This window comes from Ammospiza caudacuta, chromosome 34, assembly GCF_027887145.1.
Source record: "Ammospiza caudacuta isolate bAmmCau1 chromosome 34, bAmmCau1.pri, whole genome shotgun sequence".
Lineage (NCBI taxonomy): Eukaryota > Metazoa > Chordata > Aves > Passeriformes > Passerellidae > Ammospiza > Ammospiza caudacuta.
This window is the reverse complement of record NC_080626.1, coordinates 2,970,087-2,990,646: the sequence shown is the minus strand read 5'-3', so window position 1 is coordinate 2,990,646 and position 20,560 is coordinate 2,970,087. Positions and strand designations below refer to the sequence as shown.

The window sequence follows — 20,560 nt, the reverse complement described above, 5'->3', positions numbered from 1 at the left end:
CGGCTTAAGGGGGGGGGAGAGGGGAGGGCACGTGGGGTGGGGGAGGGGCAGCAGCGCCCAACCCCCCCCCCCACACACACACACCAGGGAACCCCAAAAAATGGCACAAATTGAACCTAAAATGGCCCCAAATTAACCCCAAACCTCCCCAAATAAACCCCGCCAAAAATGCCCCAAATTAACCCAGAAATTCACCAGAACCCCCAGGAACGCCCCAAATCAACCCCGCAAAAATCTCCCGAATGAACTCCACCAAAAATGCCCCAAACGAACCCCAAAATGCCCCAAAATAACCCCACAAAAATCTCCCAAATGAACTCCACCAAAAATGCCCCAAACGAACCCCAAAATGCCCCAAAATAACCCCACAAAAATCTCCCAAATGAACTCCACCAAAAATGCCCCAAACGAACCCCAAAATGCCCCAAAATAACCCCACAAAAATGCCCCAAATTAACCCCAAAATCGCCCAAATGAACCCCACAAAAAAATCTCCCAAATTAACCCCAAAATGCCCCCAAATAAACCTCATAAAAAATGCCCCAAACGAACCCCAAAATGCCCCAAATTAACCCCACAAAAATGCCCCAAATCAACCCCAAAATCGCCCAAATGAACCCCACAAAAAAAATCTCCCAAATTAACCCCAAAATGCCCCAAATTAACCCCACAAAAATGCCCCAAATTAACCCCAAATTCCCTCTTCCCCTCCCCACCCAGAAATTCCCAAAATTAACCCCAAACCTCCCCTGGAGCCCCAAAAAATCCCTCAGATCATCCCCAAAATTCTCGTCCCCCATGACCCCCCCCCCAAAAAAATCTTCCCAAATTAACCCCAAAATCCCCCTGCCCCCCTCCCCAAAATCCCCCAAATTAACCTCTCAATTCCCCAAATTAACCCCAAAATTCCCCAAATTAACCCCAAATTCCCCAAATTCACCCCAAAATCCCCCAAATTCACCCAAATTCCCCAAATTCACCCCAAAATTCCCCAAATTCACCCCAAACCCCCCAAATTCACCCCAAAATCCCCAAATTCACCCCAAACCCCCCAAATTCACCCCAAAATCCCCAAATTCACCCCAAATCCCCAAATTAACCTCAAAATTCCCCAAATTAACCCCAAAATCCCCCAAATTCACCCAAATTCCCCAAATTAACCCCAAATTCCCCAAATTAACCCCAAATTCCCCAAATTCACCCCAAAATTCCCAAATTCACCCCAAACCCCCCAAATTCACCCCAAAATCCCCCAAATTAACCTCAAAATTACCCAAATTAACCCCAAATTCCCCAAATTAACCTCAAAATTCCCCAAATTAACCCCAAATCCCCCAAATTAACCCCAAAATCCCCCAAATTCACCCAAATTCCCCAAATTAACCCCAAAATCCCCCTCCCACCTCCCCAAAATCCCCCAAATTAACCTCAAAAACCCCCAAATTAACCCCAAATTCCCCAAATTAACCTCAAAATTCCTCAAATTAACCCCAAAATCCCCCTCTCCCCCTCCCCAAAATCCCCCAAATTAACCCCAAATCCCCAAATTAACCCCAAAATCCCCCAGACTAACCCCAAAATTCCCAAATTAACCCCAAAATTCCCAAATTAACCCCAAATTCCCCAAATTCACCCCAAAATTCCCCAAATTCACCCCAAATCCCCCAAATTAACCCCAAAATCCCCCAAATTCACCCAAATTCCCCAAATTAACCCCAAAATCCCCCAAATTAACCTCAAAAACCCCCAAATTAACCCCAAATTCCCCAAATTAACCTCAAAATTCCTCAAATTAACCCCAAAATCCCCCTCCCCCCCCTCCCCAAAATCCCCCAAATTAACCCCAAATCCCCAAATTAACCCCAAAATCCCCCAAACTAACCCCAAAAATTCCCAAATTCACCCCAAATTCCCCAAATTCACCCCAAACCCCCCAAATTCACCCCAAACCCCCCCCGTGTTCCGCCCCTCCCCCCCCGCACGTGCCTCCCCTCCCCCCCCCGGGGGCGGCAGATGGCGCTGGGGGAGGGGAGGGGGGGGGGGGCTCATTAAAGCCTCATTAACGTCGGGGTTAATTAATCACGGGGGGGGGGAGGGGAGCTTGTGTAAGGGAGGGGGAGGGGCGGGGAGGGAGCCGGGGGGGAGGGGAGGGGAAGGAGGGGGGGGATGGGAGGGGACGGGGGGTGGGCACAGGTGTGCCCAGGTGTGCCCAGGCAGGGCCCGGGACCGCCCAGGTGTGCCCAGGTGTGCCGAGGTGAATTCTGGGACTGCCCAGGTGTGCCCAGGTGTGCCCAGGTAACGCCTGGGACTGCCCAGGTGTGCCCAGACGTGCCGAGGTGAATTCTGGGACTGCCCAGGTGTGCCCAGGTAGGGCCTGGCACTGCCCAGGTGTGCCCAGGTGTGCCGAGGTGAATTCTGGGACTGCCCAGGTGTGCCCAGACGTGCCGAGGTGAATTCTGGGACTGCCCAGGTGTGCCCAGGTAACGCCTGGCACTGCCCAGGTGTGCCCAGGTGAGCTCTGACCGTGCCCAGGTGAGCTCAGGTTTGCCCAGGTGTGCCCAGGTAGGGCCTGGCACTGCCCAGGTGTGCCCAGATGTGCCGAGGTGAATTCTGGGACTGCCCAGGTGTGCCCAGATGTGCCCAGGTGAATTCTGGGACTGCCCAGGTGTGCCCAGGTCCTTTCCAGCTGTGGCCAGGTGAGCTCTGGGACTGCCCAGGTGTGCCCAAGTGCATCTCCAGGTGCCCCAGGTGTGCCCAGGATGCACAGGTAGGGGCCTGGGTGGCTCCAGGTGTGCCCCAGGTGTGCCCAGATGTGTCCAGGTGAGCTCTGACCACACTCAGGTGTGCCCAGGATGTCCCCAGGTGTGCCCAGGTGTGCCCAGGTGTGTCCAGGTCCATCCCCAGGTGCACCCAGGTGAAATCTGGGACAGCCCAGGTGTGCCCAGGGTGGGTCCAGGGTGTGCCCAGGTGAATTCTGGGACTGTCCAGGTGTGCCCAGGTGAGCTCACGGTGGGCCCAGCTGTGCCCAGAGTGTGCCAGGTGTGGCCAGGATGGCTTCTGGTGTGCCCAGGTGAGCTCCAGGTGGGTCCAGGTGTGTCCAGGTGAGCTCTGGTGTGCCCAGGTGTGCCCAGGTGAATTCTGGGACTGCCCAGGTGTGCCCAGGGTGGGTTCAGGTGTGCCCAGGTGAGCTCTGACCACCGCCAGGCGCCCCCAGATCCATGCCCAGGTGTGCCCAGGTGTGCCCAGGTGTGCCCAGGTGTGCCCGTTGTAATCAATGGAAGAACAGAAGTGCGATAATTAACGTGCGCCGTTGTGGCCAGTGCGCATGCGCGCGGCCGATCCCGGAAGGCGGCGCGGAGCGATCCCGCTGGGATGGGGGGGGGGGGGCGGCAACCGCGCATGCGCGGGCAGCGTGAGGGGGAGCCAACATGGCGGCGGCGGCGGCTGCGGGGACGGGATCGGGACACGGGGCTGCGGAACGGGAACCGGGGCTGTGAGGGGATCGGGAACGGGGAGTGCGGGGACGGTGCCGGGGCTGCAGAAACGGGAACCGGGGCTGTGAGGGGATCGGGAACGGGGAGTGCGGGGACGGTGCCGGGGCTGCAGAAACGGGAACCGGGGCTGTGAGGGGATCGGGAACGGGGAGTGCGGGGACGGTGCCGGGGCCGCAGAAACGGGAACTGGGGCTGCGGCTGCGCTCGCGGAAGGGAGCGGGAAAGCGGCCACGGGCGGCGGCGGCGGTGGGAGATGATGCCGGGGGCCGGCGGGAGGAGCGGGAGATGATGCCGGGGGCCGGCGGGAGGAGCGGGAGGAGCGGGAGATGGTGCCGGGGCCGGCGGGAGCAGCGGCGGCCATGTCGGTTGTGGCAGGCGGGGCGGGGCTGGGAGCGGCCGCTGGGGGCGCTCGAGGCGCGGCGGGGGCGGCACCGCGGGCCCGGGAATGCGGGGACGGAGCGGCCGAGCGGGGAGCGGGGAGCGGCAGCCACGGCCCGGCGGGAGGGACAAAAGAGAGCTCCATGAAAACCGCGTCTGTCCCGAAAGGCTCTACAGGGCAGCCGCGCTTTATGGCAGCCGCGCTTTACGACGCTTTACGACAGCTGCACCATAGGACGCCATTTACGACACTAGCGCTTTGCGGCAGTATTTACGACAGTCGCGCTTTACGGCTGGTTTTTACGACAGCCGCGCTTTACAGCACGCTTTACGACAGTCACGCTTTACTGCGCTATTTACGACAGTCGCGCTTTACGGCAGTATTTGTGACACTCGCGCTTGACGATACCTTTTACGACAGTCGTGCTTTACGGCAGCATTTGTGACAGTCGCGCATTCCGATACCTGTTACGACAGTCGCGCTGTACGGCAGTATTTACGACAGTCGCGCTTTTAACGGCCGTCTTTACGACAGTCGCGCTTTATGGCACCTTTTCCCCAGTCGCGGTTTACGGCATTTCCTTTTATGGAACATTTACGGCGCTTCCCTTTACGGCACTTTACGGTTTTTATTTTTCTTTTATTTTTAATGAATTTAAAAAAAAAAAAAATTTAAGTTACTTTTTGTTTGATTTTTAAAAATTTATATTTTCTTTACTGTATATATTAAAACCTGGAACCTCGAGGGAAATCAGGAAAATTAAGAGTGAAAATTGAAATTTATCCCGAATTTTGCCCAAAATTCGCCCAATTTTCCCCTAAAATCTGCTGAAGTTTGCCCCAGAATCACTCCAGGTACAATGAGGGACCGGGAGGTGACAGGTGTGCCCAGGTACGGCCTGGGACTACCCAGGTGTGCCCAGGTGAGCTCTGACCATGCCCGGGTGAGCTCAGGTGCATCCAGGTGTGCCCAGGTACGGCCTGGGACTACCCAGGTGTGCCCAGGTAGGGCCTGGGACTACCCAGGTGTGCCCAGGTGAGCTCTGACCATGCCCGGGTGAGCTCAGGTGCATCCAGGTGTGCCCAGGTACGGCCTGGGACTACCCAGGTGTGCCCAGGTAGGGCCTGGGACTACCCAGGTGTGCCCAGGTGAGCTCTGACCATGCCCGGGTGAGCTCAGGTGCGTCCAGGTGTGCCCAGGTAAGGCCTGGCTGTGTCCAGGTGAATTCTGGGACTGCCCAGGTGTGCCCAAGGTGGGTCCAGGTGCGCCCAGGGTGGCTCCAGGTGTGCCCAGGGTGGGTCCAGGTGTCCCCAGATCTATCCCCAGGTGCCCCCAGGTGTGCCCAGGTGAGCTCTGACCACCCCCACATGTGCCCAGGGTGTGCTCAGGTGTGTCCAGGTAAGGCCTGGCTGTGCCCAGGTGCTCCCAGGTGTGCCCAGGTAGGACCAGGTGAGCTCTGGGTGTGCCCAGGTGAGCCCAGGTCCATGCCCAGGTCCTTTCTGGGTGTGCCCAGGTGAGCTCAGGTGGATCCAGGTGAGCCCAGGTAAGGACTGGGTGTGCCCAGGTCCTTTCCAGGTGCCCTCAGGTGAATTCTGGGACAGCCCAGGTGTGCCCAGGTAGGTCCAGGTGAGCCCAGGTGTGCCCAGGTCCATCCCCAGATGTGCCCCGCTGAGCTCTGGCCGTGCCCAGGTGTGCCCAGGTGTGCTCTGGTGAGCCCAGGTAAGGCCTAGGTGTGCCCAGGTCCATCCCCAGGTGTACCCAGGTGTGCCCAGGTAATGCCTGGGACTGGCCAGGTGAGGTCTGACCATGCTCAGGTGTACCCAGGATGTGCCAAGGGTGGGTTCAGGTGTGTCCAGGTCCCATCCAGGTGTGATGTGGCCATGCCCAGGTGTGCCCAGGTCCCATCCAGGTGTGCCCAGGTGTGATCTGTCCATGCCCAGCTGTGCCCAGGTGAGCTGTGACCACCCCCAGGTGTGCAGAGGTGCCCCCAGATCCATCCCCAGGTGTGCCCAGGTGTGATGTGGCCATGCCCAGGTGTGCCCAGGTACCCCCAGGTGTGCCCAGGTGCCCCCAGGTGTGCCCAGGTGTGATGTGGCCATGCCCAGGTGTGCCCAGGTGTGATGTGGCCATGCCCAGGTGTGCCCAGGTATGCCCCCAGGTGTGCCCAGGTGTGATGTGGCCATGCCCAGGTGTGCCCAGGTGTGCCCCCAGGTGTGCCCAGGTGTTATGTGGCCATGCCCAGGTGTGCCCAGGTGTTATGTGGCCATGCCCAGGTGTGCCCAGGTGTGCCCAGGTGCCCCCAGGTGTGCCCAGGTGTGATGTGGCCATGCCCAGGTGTGCCCAGGTGTTATGTGGCCATGCCCAGGTGTGCCCAGGTGTTATGTGGCCATGCCCAGGTGTGCCCAGGTGTGCCCAGGTGTGCCCCCAGGTGTGCCCAGGTGCCCCCGTCACTCACACCAGCTCTGTTACAAAACCAAGCCTTTAATGGGAATTTTCTGGGGAATTTTGGGGCGTTTTTGGGGGCGTTTTTCACCTTTTTGGGGCTTTCCCACATAACTTAAAATAACTTAAAGTGGGGGAGGGGTGGCCCTGCCCCGCCCCACCCCCAAAAGTCCCCTCCCGCACCCCTCAAAATGGGTCTGGGGGCTCTGGGGAACCCCAAAATGGGTCTGGGGGTGTCAAAGGGGTTTTGAGGCTCCCAAAATGGGTCTGGGGGTGGATTGGGACCCCAAAATGGGTCTGGGGGCAACGGGGGGGAGCTCTGGGCATCCCCAAAATGGGTCTGGGGGATGTTGGGGTTCCCAAAATGGGTCTGGGGGAGGTTGGGGTTCCCAAAATGGGTCTGGGGGATGTTGGGGTTCCCAAAATGGGTCTGGGGGAGGTTGGGGACCCCCAAAATGAGTCTGGGCAGGGGGGGGGTTGGGACTCTGGGACCCCCCCCTAAATTGAGTCTGGGGTCTCAGCCCCATCCCACATTAAATCTGGGACCCCCTAAATTGAGTCTGGGGTCTCTGCCCTCCCTCCCCAAATTAAATTTGGGACCCCCTGGGGGTCTGGGGTCTCTCAGGCCCCCTCAAATTCACTCTATGACTCCCCAAACTGGGTCTGGGACCCCCAAAATTGAGTCTGGGGTCTCCCCCCTCAAATAAAGCCTGGGAAGTCTCAGAGCCCCAAAATTAACTCTGGGGGTCTCTCCCCCTCCCCAAATTGAGCCTGGGACCCCCCAAACTGGGTCTGGGACCCCCTAAATTGAGCCTGGGACCCCCTGAATTGAGTCTGGGGTCTCTCCCCCCATCCCAAATTCAGTCTGGGGTCTCAGTTCCCCCATCCCAAATCGAGTCTGGGGTCTCTCCCCCATTCCCAAATTAAATCTAGGACCCCCTAGAGAACCCCCCAAACTGGGTCTGGGACCCCCAAAATTGAGCCTGGGACCCCCCTGAATTGAGTCTGGGGTCTCTCGGCCCATCCCAAATCGAGTCTGGGGTCTCAGTTCCCCCATCCCAAATTGAGTCTGGGGTCTCTCCCCCCATCCAAATTTCAGTCTGGGGTCTCTCCCCCATTCCCAAATCGAGTCTGGGGTCTCTGCCCCCATCCCAAATTCAGTCTGGGGTCTCAGTTCCCCCATCCCAAATCGAGTCTGGGGTCTCTCCCCCCATCCCAAATTCAGTCTGGGGTCTCAGTTCCCCCATCCCAAATTGAGTCTGGGGTCTCTCCCCCCATCCAAATTTCAGTCTGGGGTCTCAGTTCCCCCATCCCAAATTGAGTCTGGGGTCTCTCCCCCCATCCCAAATCAAGTCTGGGGTCTCTCCCCCCATCCCAAATTCAGTCTGGGGTCTCAGTTCCCCCATCCCAAATTGAGTCTGGGGTCTCTCCCCCCATCCCAAATCAAGTCTGGGGTCTCTCCCCCCATCCCAAATCGAGTCTGGGGTGCCTCCCCCATTCCCAAATTAAATCTAGGACCCCCTAGAGAACCCCCCAAACTGGGTCTGGGACCCCCAAAATTGAGCCCGAGACCCCCCTGAATTGAGTCTGGGGTCTCTCGGCCCCGTCCCCAATTGGGTCTGGGGTCCGCGCGGCGCTCAGAGCCGGCGCAGGGCGCGTTTCTTGTCCCCCTTTTTCTTGGGGGGCGCCTTCCTGTCCCCCGCGTGCTTCTTGGGCACGGGGCCGTCGGGGGGGCCGGGGGCGGCGCCCGAGGGCCCCGGGGGGGGGTCCCCGCGGTTTGGGGAGGGGTCTCCGGGCGGGGGTCCCCGCGCGTGGATGTCGGTGAGCAGCCGCGCGCGGGCGGCGAAGCGCTCAAAGTCCTCGAGGAGCAGCCGCGCCGCCTCCTCGTTCAGCGCCGACTCGGGGTTGGGCTGGATCAGCAGGCATTTGATGGTCTGGGGGCGGCGAGAAATTGGGGAGGGGGCGTCAGGACCCCCGCCCCAAAAAACTGCCCCAATTTCCCCAAAAAATTCATCGTTTTTTGGACCAAAATGGCCCAAATTTAAGGTTTTTCCCACCAGAATGGTTGGGCTGGATCAGCAGGCATTTGATGGTCTGGGGGCGGGGAGAAATTGGGGAGGGGGCGTCAGGACCCCCACCCCAAAAAAAACTGCCTCAATTCCTGCTCTTTTCCCCAAAAAATTAGTCGTTTTTTGGACCAAAATGACCCAAATTTAAGGTTTTTCCCACCAGAATAGCTGGGCTGGATCAGACGCATTTGATGGTCTGGGGGCGGGGAGAAATTGGGGAGGGGGCGTCAGGACCCCCACCCCAAACACCTGCACCAATTCCTGCTCTTTTCCCCAAAAAATTCGTCTTTTTTTGGACCAAAATGGCCCAAATTTAAGAATGGCTGGGTTGGGCTGGATCAGACGCATTTGATGGTCTGGGGGCAGCGAGAAATTGGGGAGGGGGCGTCAGGACCCCCACCCCAAAAAACTGCCTCAATTCCTGCTCTTTTTCCCAAAAAATTCGTCTTTTTTTGGACCAAAATGGCCCAAATTTAAGGTTTTTCCCACCAGAATGGTTGGGCTGGATCAGCCACATTTGATGGTCTGGGGGCGGCGAGAAATTGGGGAGGGGGCGTCAGGACCCCCGCCCCAAAAAACTGCCTTAAACCCGGCTGGTTCCCCTGAAAATCCGGCTTTTTTGACCCAAAATTGAGATTTTTCCACCCTGATTTAAGGCCCTGAATTATTTAGAACCACCTCAAAATCACCCCCAAACATTTCGGGGTGTCCAGGTGAAACCAACACCAAAAAAAGACCCAAATTTTGCTGTTTTCCTCTGAGTTTTGCCCCAAAATTGAAATTCTTCCACCCTAATTTATGCCCCTAAACGATTTAAAATCCCACCAAAAAATTTGGGGTGCTGGGGGAAGCCCCAAATTCCGCTGGTTTCTGGTGGTTTTTGCCCTAAAATAGCCCAAAATCTGCTGCAAAAACCCCAAAATGAGCCCCAAAGCCCCCAAAATGAGCCCCAATTTAACCCAATTTAACCCCAATTTAACCCAAATTTATCCCAATTTAACCCAATTTAACCCCAATTTAACCCAATTTAACCCAATTTACCCCAATTTAACCCCAATTTAACCCCAATTTAACCCAATTTTACCCCAAATTTAACCCAATTTAACCCCAATTTAACCCAATTTACCCCAATTTAACCCCAATTTACCCCAATTTAACCCAATTTTACCCCAATTTAACTCAATTTAACCCAATTTAACCCCAATTTAACCCAATTTATCCCAATTTAACCCCCCAAACCCCACTCCCAGTGCTCCCAGTCCGTTTTCCAGTCCCGTTTCAGCACGTTCACGCAGATTTACCCAATTTAACCCAAATTTAACCCAATTTAACCCAAATTTAACCCAATTTAACCCCAATTTAACCCAATTTTACCCCAAATTTAACCCAATTTAACCCCAATTTAACCCAATTTACCCCAATTTATCCCAATTTAACCCCAATTTATCCCAATTTAACCCCAATTTTACCCAATTTACCCCAATTTAACCCAATTTTACCCCAATTTAACTCAATTTAACCCAATTTAACCCAAATTAACCCCAATGTTACCCCAATTTAACCCCCCAAACCCCACTCCCAGTGCTCCCAGTCCGTTTTCCAGTCCCGTTTGAGCACGTTCACGCAGATTTACCCAATTTAACCCAAATTTACCCCAATTTACCCCAATTTAACCCAAATTTAACCCCAATTTTATCCCAATTTAACCCAATTTAACCCAAATTACCCCAATTTAACCCCAATTTAACCCCAATTTAACCCAATTTAACCCAATTTTACCCCAATTTTACCCCAATTTAACCCCAATTTAACCCAATTTAAACCAAATTTAATCCAATTTTACCCCAATTTACCCCAATTTTACCCCAAATTTAACCCAATTTAACCCCAATTTAACCCAATTTACCCCAATTTAACCCCAATTTACCCCAATTTAACCCAATTTTACCCCAATTTAACTCAATTTAACCCAATTTAACCCCAATTTAACCCAATTTATCCCAATTTAACCCCCCAAACCCCACTCCCAGTGCTCCCAGTCCGCTCTCCAGTCCCGTTTCAGCACGTTCACGCAGATTTACCCAATTTAACCCAAATTTAACCCCAATTTAACCCAATTTAACCCAAATTTAACCCCAATTTTATCCCAATTTAACCCAATTTAACCCAAATTACCCCAATTTAACCCCAATTTAACCCCAATTTTACCCAATTTAACCCCCCAAACCCCACTCCCAGTGCCCCCAGTCCAGACCAGCAGCACGTGGCGCAGCCCCAGCTCCGCTCTCCAGTCCCGTTTCAGCACGTTCACGCAGATTTACCCAATTTAACCCAAATTTAACCCAATTTAACCCAATTTAACCCCAATTTTACCCCAATTTAACCCCCCAAACCCCACTCCCAGTGCCCCCAGTCCGCTCTCCAGTCCCGTTTGAGCACGTTCACGCAGATTTACCCAATTTAACCCAAATTTAACCCCAATTTATCCCAATTTAACCCAAATTTAACCCCAATTTTATCCCAATTTAACCCAAATTACCCCAATTTAACCCCAATTTAACCCCAATTTAACCCAATTTAACCCAAATTACCCCAATTTAACCCCAATTTAACCCAAATTTAACCCAATTTTACCCAATTTAACCCAAATTAACCCAATTTTACCCCAATTTAACCCCCCAAACCCCACTCCCAGTGCCCCCAGTCCAGACCAGCAGCACGTGGCGCAGCCCCAGCTCCGCTCTCCAGTCCCGTTTGAGCACGTTCACGCAGATTTACCCAATTTATCCCAAATTTAACCCAATTTAACCCAATTTAACCCCAATTTAACCCAAATTTAACCCCCCAAACCCCACTCCCAGTGCCCCCAGTCCGCTCTCCAGGCCCGTTTGAGCACGTTCACGCAGATTTACCCAATTTAACCCAAATTTAACCCCAATTTAACCCAAATTTAACCCAATTTAACCCCAATTTAACCCAATTTTACCCCAAATTTAACCCAATTTAACCCCAATTTAACCCAATTTACCCCAATTTATCCCAATTTAACCCCAATTTATCCCAATTTAACCCCAATTTTACCCAATTTACCCCAATTTAACCCAATTTTACCCCAATTTAACTCAATTTAACCCAATTTAACCCAAATTAACCCAATTTTACCCCAATTTAACCCCCCAAACCCCACTCCCAGTGCTCCCAGTCCGTTTTCCAGTCCCGTTTCAGCACGTTCACGCAGATTTACCCAATTTAACCCAAATTTACCCCAATTTAACCCAAATTTAACCCCAATTTAACCCAAATTTACCCCAATTTAACCCCAATTTACCCCAATTTAACCCAAATTTAACCCCAATTTTATCCCAATTTAACCCAATTTAACCCAAATTTACCCCAATTTACCCCAATTTAACCCCAATTTAACCCCAATTTAACCCAATTTTACCCCAATTTTACCCCAATTTAACCCCAATTTAACCCAATTTAAACCAAATTTAATCCAATTTTACCCCAATTTACCCCAATTTAACCCAATTTAACCCCAATTTAACCCAATTTTACCCCAATTTAACTCAATTTACCCCAATTTACCCCAATTTTACCCAATTTTACCCCAATTTAACCCCCCAAACCCCACTCCCAGTGCCCCCAGTCCAGACCAGCAGCACGTGGCGCAGCCCCAGCTCCGCTCTCCAGTCCCGTTTCAGCACGTTCACGCAGATCTCCCCGCTGGGCCCCACGTTGGGGTGGAAGATTTTGGTCAGGAAGAATCCCTTGGGGGGAGCGGCCGGGAAATCCTTGCCCAGCACCAGCTTCATGCGGAACAGGCCCCCGGCGTAGGGGGTGCCCTCTGGAGACACAAAAACTGGGGGTTAGAGATGAAAAAATACCCTAAAAATACCCTAAAAACCCAAAAAATCTGCCCCAAAAACACCCACAGGCCCCCGGCGTAGGGGGTGCCCTCTGGAGACACAAAAATTGGGGGTTAGGGACCCCAAAATACCCTAAAAACCAGAAAAAATCTGCCCCAAAACCCCCACAGGCCCATGGCGTACGGGGTGTCCTCTGGAGACACAAAAATTGGAGGTTCACAGACCCTAAAATACCCTAAAAACCCAAAAATCTGCCCCAAAAACCCCACAGGCCCATGGCACATAGGGTGCCCTCTGGAGACACAAAAATTGGGGGTTAGGACCCTAAAATACCCTAAAAAACCCAAAAAATCTGCCCCAAAACCCCCACAGGCCCATGGTGTACGGGGTGTCCTCTGGAGACACAAAAATTGGGGGTTAGGGACCCCAAAATACCCTAAAAACCCAAAAAATATGCCCCCAAAACCCCTACAGGCCCCCAGCGTAGGGGGTGCCCTCTGGAATTACAAAAATTGGGGGTTAGAGATGAAAAAATACCCTAAAAATACCCTAAAACCCCAAAAAATCTGCCCCAAAAACCCCCACAAACCCTCTGTCTACGGGGTGCCCTCTGGAACACCAAAATCGGAGGGTTAGATATGGCAAAATATCCTAAAAACACCTAAAATCTGCCCCCAAAAGCCCCCATGTACAGAACCCCCAAAATTGGGGGTTAGGGACCCCAAAATACCCTAAAAAACCAAAAAAATCTGCCCCAAAACACCCCACAGATCCCGGGCGTACGGGGTGTCCTCTGGAATTACAAACACTGCGAGTCAGAGGCCCCAAAATATCCTAAAAATACCCTAAAAATAAAAAAAAAAAATCGGCCCCAAAAACCTCCATGTACAGGGAACCCAAAAATCGGGGGGTTAGGGACCCTAAATAACCACAAAAAAACAAAAAACCACTCCAAAACCCCCCGTGTACAGAACCCCAAAAATCAGAAAGTTACAGACCCCAAAATACCCTAAAAATCCCCAAAATCCATCCCCAAAAACCCCTGTGTATGGGGTGTTCCCTAAAATCACAAAATTAGCGGGGTTAGAGACCCTAAAATACCCTAAAAACCCTACAAAACCTACCCCAAAAATCGGGGGGTTAGGGACCCTAAATAATCACAAAAAACCAAAAAAACCCCCCATGTACAGAACCCCAAAAATCAGAAGGTTACAGACCCCAAAATACCCTAAAAACCCCAAAAATCTGCCCCAAAACCCCCCACAGGCCCCTGGCGTAGCGGGTGCCCTCTGGAACCCGAAAAAATTGGGGGATTAGAGATGGCAAAATACCCAAAAAACCCCAAAATCCATCCCCAAAAACCCCCGTGTATGGGGTGTTCCCTAAAATCACAAAATTAGGGGGGTTACAGACCCTAAAATACCCTAAAAACCCTATAAAACCTACCCCAAAACCCCCATAAATCTGCCCCAAAAACCCCCATGTATGGGGTGTTCCCTAAAAATCACAAAATTAGGGGGGTTGGAGACCCTAAAATACCCTAAAAACCCTATAAAACCTACCCCAAAAATCGGGGGGTTAGGGACCCCAAAATACCCCGAAAACCCCAAAAATCTGCCCCAAAATCCCCCAGGTGCCCCTGGTGTTTGGGGCGCCCTCTAAAAACACAAAAATTGGGAGTTAGAGACCCTAAAATACCCTAAAAACCCTATAAAACCTACCCCAAAACCCCCATGCACAGAACCCCAAAAATTGGGGGGTTAGGGACCCCAAAAACCCCGAAAATCTGCCCCAAAAACCCCCACGTGTCCCTGGTGTATGGGGCGCCCTCTGGAACCCGAAAAAATTGGGGGATTAGAGATGGCAAAATACCCAAAAAACCCCAAAAATCCATCCCCAAAAACCCCCGTGTATGGGGTGTTCCCTAAAATCACAAAATTAGGGGGGTTACAGACCCTAAAATACCCTAAAAACCCTACAAAACCTACCCCAAAAATCGGGGGGTTAGGGACCCTAAATAATCACAAAAAACCAAAAAAACCCCCCATGTACAGAACCCCAAAAATCAGAAAGTTACAGACCCCAAAATACCCTAAAAACCCCAAAAATCTGCCCCAAAACCCCCCACAGGCCCCTGGCGTAGCGGGTGCCCTCTGGAACCCGAAAAAATTGGGGGATTAGAGATGGCAAAATACCCTAAAAACCCCCAAAATCCATCCCCAAAAACCCCCGTGTATGGGGTGTTCCCTAAAATCACAAAATTAGGGGGGTTACAGACCCTAAAATACCCTAAAAACCCTATAAAACCTACCCCAAAAATCGGGGGGTTAGGGACCCCAAAATACCCCGAAAACCCCAAAAATCTGCCCCAAAATCCCCCAGGTGCCCCTGGTGTTTGGGGCGCCCTCTAAAAACACAAAAATTGGGAGTTAGAGACCCTAAAATACCCTAAAAACCCTATAAAACCTACCCCAAAACCCCCATGCACAGAACCCCAAAAATTGGGGGGTTAGGGACCCCAAAAACCCCGAAAATCTGCCCCAAAAACCCCCACGTGTCCCTGGTGTATGGGGCGCCCTCTGGAACCCGAAAAAATTGGGGGATTAGAGATGGCAAAATACCCAAAAAACCCCAAAAATCCATCCCCAAAAACCCCCGTGTATGGGGTGTTCCCTAAAATCACAAAATTAGGGGGGTTGGAGACCCTAAAATACCCTAAAAACCCTATAAAACCTACCCCAAAACCCCCATGCACAGAACCCCAAAAATCGGGGAGTTAGGGACCCCAAAATACCCCGAAAACCCCAAAAATCTGCCCCAAAATCCCCCAGGTGCCTCTGGTGTTTGGGGCGCCCTCTAAAAACACAAAAATTGGGAGTTAGAGACCCTAAAACACCTTAAAAACAAAAAAAAAAACACCCCAAAAATCCCCTGAGCATGGGGTGTCCTCTGTAAACCCCAAAACCGGAGAGTCAGAGATCCCAAAAACCCAGAAAAACACAAAAATCCACCCCAAAAATCTGGGATATTTTTGGGGTATATTTGGGGTCTCACCTGCAGCTCGGTGACGTCCCCTGGGGGTTCCCCAGGTTTCAGGGGCGGATTTTTGGGGTTCATGGGGATATTTTGGGGTATTTCTGGGATATTTGGGGTCCCCTTGGGTTCCCAGGTTTCCGGGGTGGATTTTTGGGGTTCATAGGAAGGGTTTGGGCATATTTTGGGTCACATTTGGGATATTTTGGGGTGCCACACCTGGCCCCTCGATGGCCACCTGCAGCTCGGTGACGTCCAGGGGTACCCCCAGGTTTCAGTGACAAATTTTTGGGGTTCAGAGGGATATTTTGGGGTACATTTGGGATATTTTGGGGTCTCTGTACCTGACCCCTCGATGGCCACCTGCAGCGTGGTGACGTTCAGGGGTACCCCCAGGATTCACTGATGGATTTTTGGGGTTCAGAGGGATATTTTGGGGTACATTTGGGATATTTTGGGGTGCCATACCTGGCCCCTCTATGGCCACCTGCAGCTCGGTGACGTCCCCTGGGGCTTCCCCAGGTTTCAGGGGCGGATTTTTGGGGTTCATGGGGATATTTTGGGGTACATTTGGGATGTTTTGGGGTGCCACACCTGACCCCTCGATGGCCACCTGCAGCGTGGTGACGTTCAGGGGCATCCCCAGGATTCACTGATGGATTTTTGGGGTTCAGAGGGATATTTTGGGGTACATTTGGGATGTTTTGGGGTGCCACACCTGGCCCCTCGATGGCCACCTGCAGCTCGGTGACGTCCCCTGGGGCTTCCCCAGGTTTCAGGGGCGGATTTTTGGGGTTCATGGGGATATTTTGGGGTACCTTTAGGATGTTTGGGGTCCCCTCGGGTTCCCAGGTTTCCGGGGTGGATTTTTGGGGTTCAGAGGGATATTTTGGGGTACATTTGGGATATTTTGGGGTGCCACACCCGGCCCCTCGATGGCCACCTGCAGCTCGGTGACGTCCCCTGGGGTTCAGGAGGATCCCCAGCGTTTGGGACCCCCAGATTTCACAGGGATATTTTTGGGGTTCAGAGGGATATTTTGGGGTACATTTGGGATGTTTTGGGGTGCCACACCTGGCCCCTCGATGGCCACCTGCAGCTCGGTGACGTCCAGGGGTATCCCCAGGTTTCAGTGACAAATTTTTGGGGTTCATGGGGAGAGTTTGGGGTACATTTGGGATATTTTGGGGTGCCACACCTGGCCCCTCGATGGCCACCTGCAGCTCGGTGACGTTCAGGGGTACCCCCAGGATTCACTGATGGATTTTTGGGGTTCATGGGGATATTTTGGGGTACATTTGGGATGTTTTGGGGTGCCACACCCGGCCCCTCGATGGCCACCTGCAGCTCGGTGACGTCCCCTGGGGTTCAGGAGGATCCCCAGCATTTGGGACCCCCGGATTTCACAGGGATATTTTTGGGGTTCAGAGGGATATTTTGGGGTACGTTTGGGATATTTTGGGGTGCCATACCTGGCCCCTCGATGGCCACCTGCAGGTCGGTGACGTCCTCGTCGTTGGGGAACACCTTGATGCCGTCGGGGGGGTCGGCGCTGAGCAGGGAAACCTCCCTGCAGAGCAGGCGCAGCGTCTGGGGGGGCAGGTTCTCTGCGTTCGGGGTCTGGGGGCAAAAACGGGGTCAGGGTACCCCAAAAATGGGTCTGGGGTACCCCAAAATGGGGGTCAGGGTACCCCAAACCCGGGGACACCTCCCTGCAGAGCAGGCGCAGCATCTGGGGGGCAAAAACGGGGTCAGGGTACCCCAACATGGGGCTCAGGGTACCCCAAAAATGGGGGTCAGGGTACCCCAAAATGGGGGTCAGGGTACCCCAAAAATGGGGCTCAGGGTACCCCAAAATGGGGGTCAGGGTACCCCAAAAATGGGGCTCAGGGTACCCCAAAATGGGGGTCAGGGTACCCCAAAAATGGGGCTCAGGGTACCCCAAAAATGAGGCTCAGGGTAGCCCAAAATGGGGGTCAGGGTACCCCAAAATGGGGCTCAGGGTACCCCAAAATGGGTCTGGAGTACCCCAAAAATGGGGCTCGGGGTACCCCAAAATGGGGCTCAGGGCACCCCAAAAATGGGGCTCAGGGTACCCCAAAATGGGTCTGGAGTACCCCAAAAATGGGGCTCGGGGTACCCCAAAATGGGTCTGGAGTACCCCAAAAATGGGGCTCAGGGTACCCCAAAATGGGTCTGGAGTACCCCAAAAATGGGGCTCAGGGTACCCCAAAATGGGTCTGGAGTACCCCAGAAATGGGGCTCAGGGTACCCCAAAAATGGGGCTCAGGGTACCCCAAAAATGGGGTTCAGGGTACCCCAAAAATGGGGCTCAGGGTACCCCAAAATGGGGTTCAGGGTACCCCAAAATGGGTCTGGGGTACCCAGAAATGGGGCTCAGGGTACCCCAAATTTGGGTCTGGGGTACCCAGAAATGGGGCTCAGGGTACCCCAAAAATGGGGCTCAGGGTACCCCAAAATGGGTCTCCGGGTACCCAAAAATGGGGCTCAGGGTACCCCAAAATGGGGTTCAGGGTACCCCAAAAATGGGGTTCAGGGTACCCCAAAAATGGGGCTCAGGGTACCCCAAATTTGGGTCTGGGGTACCCAGAAATGGGGCTCAGGGTACCCCAAAAATGGGGCTCAGGGTACCCCAAAATGGGGCTCAGGGTACCCCAAATGGGGCTCGGGGTACCCCAAACCCGGGTCTGGGGGGGCAGGTTCTCTGCATTGGGGGTCTGGGGGGGCAAAACGGGGGGGGGCCCAAAATCGGGGTGACCCCCGTTTTGCCCCCCCAGACCCCCAATGCAGAGAACAGCCAGCCCCGGGGCAAAAAAAGGCAAAATTGGGGGAGAAAATGAGAAAAACCGGCCTGAATATGAGAGGTTGGACCCATCTCTGAAATGGTTTAAATTAACTGGAATTGGTTAAAAAGGGAAAGGGAGCCCCAAAATCTGGGATTTACCCGGGGGGAACCCCAAAGTCACCCCCTCCCTATTTAGGGCAAGTACAAAGTGAAAAGTAACAAAATCGGGTGAAAACGGCCCAAAAATGAGAGGTTGGATCCATCCCTGAAGGAATTAAAACACCTAGAAATGGTTAAAAGTGAAAAGAGAGCCCCAAAATCTGGGAATTACCCACATTGGGTGTCCCCAAAATTGTCCCATCCTGATAAAAATCAAAGCAGGAAGAAAAAAGTACGAGAAATGGGGGCAAATGAGAAAAAATGGGTCAAAAATGAGAGACTGAATCTCCCTGAAAGGGTTAAATTACCTGGAATTGGTTAAAAACTAAAAAGGAGACCCAAAATCTGGGATTTACCCACATTGGGATCCCCTAAAATCGCTGCCTCTCCATAAAATCAAAGCAGGAAGTAAAAAGTGATAAAATGGGGTGAAAACGGCCCAAAAATGAGAGTTTAAACCCCCCTGAAATGTTAAAAGCAGCTGAAATAGGTTAAAATCACCTGGAGTGGGTTAAAAAGGAAAAGGGAGCCCCAAAATCTGGGATTTACCCACGGGAGGAGCCCCCCAAATCGCCCCCTCCCCATAAAACCAAAGCAGGAATGAAATTGGAGCCCCCCCCCCCCCCAAAAAAAGGGATTTAAAACTGCCCCAAAATGTTCAAATTCCCCTAAAACCCCCCAAAAGGGCTCAGGAGGGTCCTCCTGGAGTGATTTTGAGGGAAAAGCCCCGCAGGACCCCCAAATTTGGGGAATTTTCCCCCCTTTCCCTGACTCACCTGCCAGGCACCACCTCGGGCCTCCTGAGGGGAGAAAAATGCAAAAATTTGGGTAAAATTGGGGTGAAAAGGCCTCAAAAAGGCCCAAGTTCACCCTAAACTGCCCCAAAATCCTTCTGCAGCTCCCGGAACTCAAAGTGCCCCAAATCCCCCCAAAACTCCCCCAGATTTTCCCAGAATTCACCCAAAAACGACCCCAAAGCCTCCAAATTCCCTCAGGACCCTCCTGAATCCCTCAATTCCTCACACGAACCCCAAATCCCCTCAGGACGACCCAAATTCCTTCAAAACTCCATAAACTCCACCCAAATCCCCTCAGGACCCCCCCAAATCTCCTCAGGAACCCCCAAATCTCTTCAGAATTCCGCAGATCCCCTCAGAATCTCCCAAATTCCCTCAGGACCCCTCAAACCCCCTCAGATTCCCTCAGAGCTCCCAAAATTCCTCCCAAATCCCCTCAGGATTCCCCAAATCTCCTCAGGACCTCTCGAATCCAATCAGGATCCCCCAAATCCACTCAGAACTCCCCGAATCCCCTCAGATCCCCTCAAAGCTTCCGAAATTTCGCTCAAATTCCCTCTGGACCCCCTAAATCTCCTCAGGAGCCCCCAGATCTCCTCAGGATCTCCCAAACTCCCTCAGGACTCCCAAAATCCCCTCAGAACCCTCCGGGCCCGGCCCAGGGCTGGAACGGCCCGAACCCCCCCGGAGCAGGCCCGAAACGGCCTAACCCCACCCCGGAACTCCTAAATCCCCCTCAACCCCCACAAAAATCCAACCAGGGACCCCCAAACCCTCCCAGGACCCCTCAAACCGCCCCCCCGGGCCTCCCTCACCATGGCGCCGGGCTGGGCCCCGGCCTGTCCGGGCTGGTCCCGAGCAGGAAGCGGCTCCCTGGGGGTGTCCCGCGGGTCGTGCGGGGGTCCCCGCGGTGTGGAGGCGACCCTGGGGCGGGGGGAGGCCGGGGGTCGCCCCCTGTCCCCTCCCCCGGCAGCGCGGTCCCTCCTCCGGCGCCGCCGCCCGCCCGCCGCGCTGAGGGCTCCCCCCACCCGCGCCGCCGCCTTTATCACCTCGGCCGCGCACAGGTCCCGCCCACCGGCGCGGTGACCAATCAGCACAGCACCGGTAGAACAGTGGCCAATCAGCAGCGAGGGAAAGGGCGGGCTGTGGTAGCTGATTGGCGGGTTCGTGAGGGGAAGGGAGAAGGGGGCGGGGCCTCGGCGCGTTGTTTGCGCCGTAACGGTCGGCGGAAAGGGGCGGGGCCACCGGTTTGAACGGTAATGATTGGCGGACCCGCCGACCAATGAGAAAGGGGAAACCGTCAAAAATAACCGGGATAACCGGAAGGCGGGGAGCGTGTGGAGCGGCCAATCAGAGCGAGGGGTTTGCGTTATTGGCATGTGGAAAGGCCAATCGGAGCGCAGGCTTTGCGGGACGCCCAAAATTCCCCTCCAAGAACTCCCGCGAGAACCCAAAAAAATCCCAATCCCCCCGCAAAGCCCCCCCAGCCCCAAAATCGCCCGAATTGGC

The 20,560-nt window shown here is 53.7% G+C and overlaps 1 protein-coding gene across 1 annotated transcript; it reads right to left on the bottom strand.

Moving 5' to 3' along the window:
• Window positions 1-7,763: 7,763 nt before the first annotated feature.
• On the bottom strand, window positions 7,764-20,070 carry UBE2S (ubiquitin conjugating enzyme E2 S). Its single transcript, XM_058822750.1, has 5 exons — window positions 19,867-20,070; window positions 19,031-19,054; window positions 16,762-16,909; window positions 12,044-12,234; window positions 7,764-8,249 (listed from the first exon to the last, which is right to left on the bottom strand). The coding sequence occupies exons 1-5, from the start codon at window positions 19,867-19,869 to the stop codon at window positions 7,953-7,955; spliced, it is 663 nt and encodes a 220-aa protein (XP_058678733.1). The 5' UTR covers window positions 19,870-20,070; the 3' UTR covers window positions 7,764-7,952.
• Between the last annotated feature and the right edge of the window lie 490 nt (window positions 20,071-20,560).